Source organism: Podarcis erhardii (genome assembly GCF_964252035.2).
Source record: "Podarcis erhardii genome assembly, chromosome: Z".
NCBI classification, from domain to species: domain Eukaryota; kingdom Metazoa; phylum Chordata; class Lepidosauria; order Squamata; family Lacertidae; genus Podarcis; species Podarcis erhardii.
This window is the reverse complement of record NC_138504.1, coordinates 39,464,509-39,474,436: the sequence shown is the minus strand read 5'-3', so window position 1 is coordinate 39,474,436 and position 9,928 is coordinate 39,464,509. Positions and strand designations below refer to the sequence as shown.

Here is a 9,928-nt window from a genome sequence, read left to right as displayed (position 1 = left end):
TTAAATTTGTTGCCATGGGAGGGTTTTGTCAGCCTCAAATAAATTAATCCTTTTTATTATGTTACCGACAGGCTGATGATCAAAATAGGCTTTGATACAGATTTTTTTGGAGGGGGGTATCACCTAGGAGGAAGCTGAGAAGCTTGAACTTTTGCGTTGTTCTGTCCCTCTCCTGCCCCCGCTGGTGCTGCTGGAGGCAAGAACTTCATCTACAAATGGCATTCACTTCAGAACCTGCTCAAGAGCGAGGCTGGGGAATTTGACGAGGATGTGAAAAGGAGAGGCTTTGTTTTTTCGAAGAGAAGTTTCACTACAAAACTTTTGGCCCAAACTCAAGTTCCCAAAGCAAAAGAGAGAGAAGAGAGGCTTCCACACTTTGGTCACTACACAGTATATTTTAAGCACATGGCTTCCCCAAAGAATTCTGGGAACTGCAGTCTGTTGAGGGCATTGGGAACTATAGTTCTGTGGGAGACAGTAAATTATGGTTCCCGCGATTATTTGAGGGGGGAGCCATGTGTCTTAAATGTGCTTAAGTGCATGGCAGCTGTGGGGAACATTTGGCCCTGCCAGTGTTACAAAACTGCAAGTCCTATCATCCCTGGTCAGCAATATCTGGACGGGCAAAGGTTCCCTACAGCTGGGGAAAGAGAAATACCTTATTGCAGAAGATATTAAGGGGGAAGCAGGCCAATGCAGCAAGGGACATAGCTCAGTGGTACAGGATTTGTCTACCATGCAGAAGTTTCCTGGTTCAATATCTGACATCTTTCAGTGAGGCAGAAAAAGAGTCCTGTCTGAAACCCTGGGGTCAGACTGCCAGTCAGGTAGACCAATTGGCCTGACTCAGTGTAAGGCTGTGTACATACTACACATTTAAAGCAACTTTAAAGTTGTTGTTGTTGTTGTTTAGTCGTTTAGTCGTGTCCACCTCTTTGTGACCCCCTGGACCAGAGCACGCCAGGCACTCCTGTCTTCCACTGCCTCCCGCAGTTTGGTCAAACTCATGCTGGTAGCTTCAAGAACACTGTCCAACCATCTCGTCTTCTGTCGTCCCCTTCTCCTTGTGCCCTCCATCTTTCCCAACATCAGGGTCTTTTCCAGGGAGTGTTCTCTTCTCATGAGGTGGCCAAAGTATTGGAGCCTCAGCTTCAGGATCTCTCCTTCCAGTGAGCACTCAGGGCTGATTTCCTTAAGAATGGGTACGTTTGATCTTCTTGCAGTCCATGGGACTCTCAAGAGTCTCCTCCAGCAATTTTTAAAGTACATCCTCCTAAAGAATCTTGGGAACTGAAGTTTATCCCTTGCAGTTCTACATTGCCCAGCACCATTAAGAAACTACAGTTCCCAGGATTCTTGGGAGCGGGGAAATGTGCATTCAATGTCCTTTAAATGCATGCTGAGTTCACAGCCCTAGGCAAGTTCCTGTATTGTGGAGTAATACATACCTTCAGGTATCCCATTGGTGTTGGTTCATTTCTGCTATCTCCTCCTCCTTTGCCTAGGCTGTGCTTTATTCTGATTGGCTGCGATGGCCCGCATGATTTCGTTTACCAGCACCTGTCATATATTAATATCAGGCATAGTACAATGATGTCACTGATAAAGGAATGGTGCCATGGACAGAAGTTGAAGAAGGAAAGTGGCAAAGTGTATCTGTTCATAAGTGGGAAAAGAGGCTCAGAACAGGTAGGAACTTTCTGGTGTCTCTCAAAAAATGTGCAGGATGAGGTGGAGCTTTGGGGGGGGGGAGTCAAAAAATGGCAATGAAAGTGATCAGTGGGTTGGAGCAACCCCTATAAAGTTTATGACATTTGGGGCTTTGTAGTTCAGAAAAAGGCAAGTAGGGGATGAAGGAACATGACAGAGCTGTATAAAATTATGCAGAATGTAGAGACAGCAGATAGGAAGGAGTTTTTCTCCCTCTCTCCTAATACTAGGACCAGGGGTCATCCAAGGGTGAGAGATCCAGAATAGCCCAAAGAAGGTACTTCTTCATAGCACAGAGTTAAGCAGAGTTAAACTATGGAATTCACTCCAGTAAGACATAGTGACAGTCGCCAACTTGGATGGTCTTCAAAGAGGATTGGACAAATTCATGAATGGGAAGGCTATAAATGGCTACCAGTCAAAATGACTCACTCAGCTTGCAAGCAGGACGTGCTCGTCTACAGCCTCCTTGTCCCCAGAAGCTGGGACTCAGAGATGCTACCTCTGAACAATTGCTGCTGACAACAATGGCTATGTTTTCCCTCTGGTGTTGGAGGCAATGTATCTCTGAATCCCAGTTGCTGGAATCACCAATGGGAAGAGTGCTGTTGGGCTCAGGTGCTGCTAATGGGCTTCCCATTGGCACATCTGGTTGGCCATAATGAGAATCGGATTCTGCTCTGGATGACCTTTTGGGTCTGCATCAGCAGGGCTCTTAGGTTCTTTAATCATTTCAGGCAAGTCCTAACCCACAGCCGTTCTCCTTAAGCAGATTCATCACTTATACATACAAGGTCCCTTTAATAGATTGGAGGTTTCCTTTCTTTCTCATAATACGTTCTATTTCTCTTTTGCATTGAACCAAAAACAAAACATAAACCCCAGCAGTCCAATGCAGAAACAGGAAGCAGATCACAACTCCTTTGAGACTACTACAGCACACCCTTCCCCTCGCTTGCTGAGTTTATCCTTAACCATTGTTATCAGTGCTCTGTATGGCATGGAGATAGATAAAGCCCCTGAGAACTAATGGCTCCTTTTCCTTCACAGTCCATGGAACAGGAACATTAAAGTTAATGAAATAAAATAAAATAGGCTGATCTGTGAATGATTCTCTTCCTTTTAAAATAAAATAAAAAATTATATCCCTCATCAAAATCTAGAAACCTCTTCAGTTACATAGATCCAAGCCTGAATTCTATGTTATTTCATTAAAAAAAAAATCTCATGCTTTCCCCAGAAAACTTATACAGTTCTCCTCCTATCATAGAATCATAGAACTGTGGAGTTGGGACCCCAAGGGCCATCTAGTCCAACCCTCTGCAAAGCAGGAATCACAGCTGAAGAATCACTGAGCAATGGCCACCCATCCTCTGTTTAAAAGCTCCCACTGCAGAGAAGTCCACCACCTTCCTTTTATCCTCAAAACAATCTTGTGTGGTAGGTTAATAAATTGCCCAAGATCACCCAGTGAGCTTCTACTCCAGCATCCTGTTCTCACATTGGCCAACCAATCACGGGAAGCCTGCAAGCAGCAGCTGAACACAACAGAACTTCTCATCACTTGTGATACTCAGCCACTAGCATCTAGAGGCACAGTGGAAGGAGAACCTAGCTGTTCAAGGTATGGTGTGTATGAGGACTAATCCACTCCCAAATAGAATTGGGTTTGTGTCTAACATTAGTTGTATTCAGTGTAGACCCAATTAAATTAATGGACATGACTAACGTATGTCTATCTGTTTCAATGGGTTTACTCGGAGTAGGATTTCAGTTGCAGGCAACTCTTGTAATTAGCACAGTATTGGATACTAGAATCACTGCTGTTAAAAAGAGTCTTGGGCTGGAGGAAAAACTTGTTCTGTGTGGCGATGCATGATTTCATAATATTCAAATAAAAGCTTAAAAAAACACAGGCACACAGAGAAGTCTGTGGGATAGTTTCTCCTGCAAGTTCCAAAGATTTCAGAAGACCAAGCTGTAGTAACTCGGAGCAGGGCTTTTAGTGTGGCTGCCCCGAAACAATTTAAGACATTTTTGTCCCCACAGGCTTTCTCAACTGTATAAATGGGTCTCTGCAATGAGTGTCCCACTTGTCAGGGTACTAGTCTTGTTTTAAATGTATTTGTTGTATCTGTGTTTTTGACTGTCTTGTGCGTAAATTGTCTTGAGGTGGCGGCTTAGAGGGGGAATAATAATAATAATAATAATAATAATAATAATAATAATAATAATTCTGTTTCTAAATGGTAGAGAAAGAAATGGAACTAAACATGGCCAGCAATCCTAGACAACTACAGACTTGAGCATGGGGTTTCATGGGGATCCATGGATGAAATCCCTTCCTAAAACCAGAAATTGCTTTTGATGCAGACTGTACAATGTTCCTGCTCCCTTTCACAGACCTAGTCCTTACATAAGCCATTATCACTCAATTAGGGTCGGAGCCTGTCTCTGGCAGAGTACAGCTGCCGGCTAAGGATGCACAAAGCCATCAGGAAGACTTACTTTAAATGCTGGTGCTTACAGTAAACCTTTCTGATGTGTGACTGACCACTTTGTTATTATTACTATTATTATTTGCTGAATGCTGGGAGAAGAGCAAGGAGAAAGAAGCAGCGCTTATCACTCACCAGACAGCAACCCCCACCCCTCACCCCCGCTTCATGTTATAAGGAAGCCCCTTAATTATGCCTACTGGGCAGAGGGGCCATGCCAAGGGCTGTCCAAAAGGTTGTTGATGGCCCTTCAGTGAACCTCATCACCGTGTGACAGGGTTTTGCCTGTGGCCAGGCAAGCTGTGATCAAGATGAGGGACATCTTTTGTGCCCGTTCAATTATGCCGCCCTCACTTCCCACTGACACGCTTTACATTGGAAACAGGATTTCTGCAGAATTATAGTATTAAGCCAGGCACGTGCGGGGAGGCAAAGAGATCCATTAAGCCAGGCGAGGGTTGTCTCGCCGCATTTCTCCGGCACGCACAGGGGACTTATCCACGGACGGCGCTTTCTCCCTTCGGCCTAGGTTTTATTTATTAATTGGCAACTAGCGTTTCACAGCAGAGCGAGCAAAAAGCAATGGTTACTTGCAGGAAATGTGGTGGTGGAGGAAGGAGACTGGTCCCTTTCTAAGGCTGATGGGGAAAGGTGCAATTGGTGGCTTGTGATAAAAGATTGTTGTGATGAATGTAGGCTTGTTTTGGACATTGAAGAAGATGAATTGTGTTTGTTCGCTGTTTGGGTTGTGTTTTTCTTCTCCCTGGCTTAATGGGCGGGGGGGATAGACACTTTACAAAATAACTTAGTACAAGGGTCATTGATAAGGGAAACTGACCCAAAAGCTAATTGAATCATGCAAATCATTAGTTACCTAGCACACCTCTGAGTTTATACAGCAGATCACAACAGGAATACAATTGTCTAGCTGTTCCCCTACAAGACATAAGGTGAATGATGGCAAGAGGTCTCGCTTTTTCTCTGCTTTAAAAATATATTAAAGGCTGGATTGTTTTCTTACTGAACAACAGTATGCAGGATTTATATGTTTACTAAAAGGCCACTGGCCACACGTGATCCTCTGTTAATTTGATTGCCCGAAAGGCTATTTCCTGAAGATATACCAAATAGGCTATTACCTGGCACTGACCTTTGGGTATTATTCATCAACATTTAAAAATTAGCGGTTTTACAAAGACAGAAATAAAGAGGTTTGCAAAAGAACAAAACACAACACGGTATGTCTCTTAAGAGAATTACCATTGTATTTGCAGAAAGAATATTTCAGAAATTAATGTCAAGTGAAGGCAGTAATGAAAAGAATGGCCATCTTAAAGTCATTTTCTGAATGTGAGGTCAACACCAATTTGGGAAAAGTGACACCATCAAGCTACATTGGGTTGTATCCATCTAAGTTCTGCCTAATCAGAGTAGATCCACTGAAATTGATGGAGCCAAGTGAGTCATTTTCAATGGGTCTACTCTGAGTAGGACTAGCATTGGATACATATCAATAGTGACAAACCTCACAATTCTGCTCAAAATTTTGTCAACCACCTCAGAGTTTAGATAACTTGAAAAAGCAACAGAGACTGTAAGTACTTAAAAATAAATCAATTCTGCATGATTTGCCTCCTCTTATTTCTAAACTACATTCTGCCTTCATGGCAGAGTTTGAATGGCAAAATGGGATGCGGGTGGCGCTGTGGTCTAAACCACAGAGCCTAGGGCTTGCAGATCAGAAGGTCAGCGGTTCGAATCCCCGCGACGGGGTGAGCTCCCGTTGCTCAGTCCCTGGTCCTGCCAACCTAGCAGTTTGAAAGCATGCCAGTGCAATTAGATAAATAGGTACTGCTCTGGTGGGAAGGTAAACGGTGTTTCCATGCGCTGCTCTGGTTTTGCGAGAAGCGGCTTAGTCATGCTGGCCACATGATCCGGAAAAACTGTCTGTGGAAGCGGACAAATGCCGGCTCCCTCGGCCTGTAAAGTGAGATGAGCGCTGCAACCCCAGAGTTTTCTGTGACTGGACTTAACTGTCACGGGTCCTTTACCTTTATGAATGGCAAAACTAGTGGTCCATTTTTGCATTAGAGAAAAGGTATGGGAGTTGCTCCAGTAGTGGCAAAATGTGGGAATTCCCATAGCAACGGCCTTGAATGTACAGTGGTACCTCTAGTTACGAACGTAATTCGTTCCAGAGGTCCGTTCTTAACCTGAAACTGTTCTTAACTAGAGGCACGCTTTTGCTAATGGGGCCTCTTGCTGCCGCTGTGCCGCCGGCACACAATTTCCGTTCTCATCCTGGGGCAAAGTTCTCAACTCGAGGTAACTCTTCCAGGTTAGCGGAGTTTGTAACGTGAAGCGTTTGTAACTTGAGGTACCACTGTAGTATGGAAATCAATGGGGTGGGGTGCAAGGGTGAAATACTTGTGAATGTAACATTGAAACATTCACATTATTACACCCTAGGACAGAACTTTTCAAACTTTTCATGTTGGTGACACACTTTTTGCAACAGAGTAATTCAGGTTTGCTTGAAAATCGGAGGTTAAACTAATCCCTTTCCAGCCCCGGGAGGAACATGGGGAGCGTTCACGCGACACACCTACACACTGCAGCTGACACACTAATGTGTCACGACACACAATTTGGAAAGCTCTTCCCTAGGACAATGTTTCCCAAACTTCTTTTCCCCATGAACCAGTTGAAAATTGCTGAAGACCTCGGTGGACCACTCAGTGCTTTCTCTGCCTGTTGTAGAAATTGTAACACACTGTGCTAGGTACTGTATCATTTTAATTGTATTCTGCTGCTTCTTTTGTTTGCTTATATTGTGTTTTATTGTATTAGAATTTGCATTCCACATAATTCACACTGAAACACAAGGTTAGAAATAAAAGCAATAAAACAAATTTAAAAATCATTATAATGATTTAATGTTGCCATGGCATGAACCACCTGAATGAAACTCATGGACAGCTGATGGTCTGCAGACCACAGCCTGGGAACCCCTGTCCTAAGAGCAATGTCTCTGTAACATTAAGAAACTGTGATTTGTTGTACACAGCTCAGTTTCTATTGCCTTGAGAAAAATGAAAGGATACACACATCTTTTCCTTTTAAACAGGTGTTGCTGAACGCCAACTCCCATCAGCCCCAGCCAGCATGGCCAATGGTCAGCGGTGACAGGAGTTAGGAGTCCAGAAAAAATTAAAGGGCTCTCCACCTGCCTGTCTTCAGGAACTGTTTGGGCTCCTGCCTCACTTCTTCTATGCCAGCCCCTAACATTGCCAACTCCATCTTCCGCCAGCCAAATCAGGAAGAAAATGACGTCCACATTTTCAGTCATGAAAGCAAAAAGTTTATTCATGGTTCGAAACTACATAGAACTACCACAAGGAAGACTCTTCAATTCAGGGTGTAATCCAGTTAGAAAGTAACACGAAACGGTTTAATACATTAGAATCACTGCCACAAATTATTATTTTTTCATTGAGTCGATCAGTTTCAGAATCGCATACCATACAAAAGAGAGAAGAAAAAGAAAAAGAAAAGAAAGAGCACCCACCCCACCCCCCTGCCCCCAATAATACAGGGTGAAATATACAGTACTGAATACTGAAACCTGTCTGCTTTACAATCCATTATTTGTTTTTTTTCTCTTTTTCTTTTGCGTGAATTAGTATAGTAACAAGATGAAGAACATTCAAAATGTTTCTCTGTATTTACAAACAGTTTTACTGTTCTGTGTCAAATGTAAAGACCCAATGTTTCCACTTCAAAGCTTTTTCTCTCTATTTTTAATTGTTTTTGAAAGTTGCCAACGCAACCTGGATTTTAAAAAATGTTGTTATTATTATTTAAAAGATTACAATGTACATTACATTTAATGAAGGGAAACAAAGAGTTAATTACAAGATGCAAGGGGGAATTGATATAGGAAAAATCATTTTAAAAAAGGAGACGAACTACAGCGTGAGTATTGTTTAGAGGTAGTAGTGAGCACTCTAAGCTAAAGAACATGTTTCTATTGGTTCGTATGAGTTCGCATGAGGTAATAAAGCTGTGTTTTGATTGGTGAAATGTATAAATACTCTTTTGCTACACTATATACAACACTCAGGAGAATGGTGCCCGTTTGGCCTCTTTGCTGCCACTGAGGAACAGTGGCAAAACCCGGGGCAGATGCGCTCAGCACCCGGCTCATACTGTACAACCCAGTGGCTTTGCTTTTCGCAAAAAAATTGAGCAGCGAGCATCTCCATCTCCTGTGGATCATCTGTGCCTGCTGATGACCAACATATGGAGAGGCTTTGCACCATAGTGGACGTTAAAGAAGGGTTAAAAAGAATCAGCATTCTAAGCTACTTTGCTAACAGTGGATCCCAACAAAAGCTAAGAAATGATGATGGAAGCTTCAAAAGCAAACAAAATAAAACCCTAATTACACAACTGCCTTTGAAATAAGGGTGACTGAGCAAAACGTATCTCCACTCTAGAAGAGATATGAAGAAAAAGAAAGGAAGATTGGACACAATCAGCATCTGAATTTCCACTCCAGCTCTCACTGGAAGTTAGGTTTAGGTGAGGTTACCCACAGCCTGGTTCTGCTGCTTGAGGTTAATCTTAAGAACAGTTCTTACTTATTACCCTTAAGGCCAAGAGGCTAGCAACTGGTAGGCCATCCTTTGGGGGGGAGGGGAGGGGAGAAAGTTGATAATAAATTATTTTTGCAAAATAGTTACAGGGTTACAAACAATGCTAAATCTTGGCCTAGTTGGATAAAGTGCTTGGTGGTTGCTGTTGTTGTTTTTATTTTCATGGTGTGAATGTGCGCATCTTTGTGATATTTTAGGTACATATACAAATGATTTAAGATACCTTAAAAAAAAAACCCACACACAACACATTTATCGAGTTCTCTGGAAATGACAAGGTTTTACAGTAAAGCCAACAGTGGTTGGCTACAAAAAGCAATAACATTTCCTTGCTAGGTCTTCTTTTCCTTCTGGGATTCTGAATGCACCTACAGGAAGGCATCTCAGCTCAGGGTGAACGAAAAGTGTTGTGAGGAGATTAGTTAGAGGTATCAGAGTGCACACTGCCCGGGCCTTCTGTTGGGGAGGTCACAGAAGATGGAGTGGTTGCGTCCTGCCAGCCTCCATTTGCCTGCAGAGGGGGATAAAACATGTAATTGAAAAGACACCATCAGGCATATTAGCACTGCCACTGGCAAGCCCTATGTTCCATGTGGGGCAGCTTCTGAACTGATCTGGATGCTTCAACAATGGCAGGATGCCATAGTCAGCAGTGCTGGACAGATTCCCTTGTATATTACCGGTTTTAGAACAGCTACACAGGTTGCCAGTTTGAGGTCCAGTTTGAAGTGCTGTTTTTATCTATACAGCTTTGGTTCTGATAATCTCAGGGAATGAAATTACAGTGGTACCTCAGGTTACAAACACTTTGGGTTACAGTCTCTGCAAACCCGGAAGTACCACCTCAGGTTAAGAACTTTACCTCAGGATGAGAAGAGAAATCGTGTGGCGGCAGCAGGAGGCCCCATTAGCTAAAGTGGTACCTCAGGTTAAGAACAGTTTCAGGTTAAGAACGGAGCTCTGGAACGAATTAAGTTCATAACCAGAGGTCCCACTGTATCTGCTCTGAGTGAGTGGGGCAACCCAGTCAGATGGGCAGGGTATAAGTACAGTAACAAATTA

The 9,928-nt window shown here is 43.1% G+C and overlaps 1 protein-coding gene across 11 annotated transcripts in view; it reads right to left on the bottom strand.

The window, feature by feature from the left end:
• Positions 1–7,546: 7,546 nt before the first annotated feature.
• PBX3 (PBX homeobox 3) overlaps positions 7,547–9,928 on the bottom strand; it is a 239,621-nt gene continuing 237,239 nt past the window's right edge. For all 11 annotated transcript variants that reach the window (XM_081847694.1, XM_081847699.1, XM_081847695.1 and 8 more), the window contains one exon: positions 7,547–9,377. In XM_081847694.1, the coding sequence (XP_081703820.1) occupies positions 9,285–9,377 (93 nt within the window). In that variant the 3' untranslated portion in view covers positions 7,547–9,284. The remainder of the gene's footprint in view (positions 9,378–9,928) is intronic.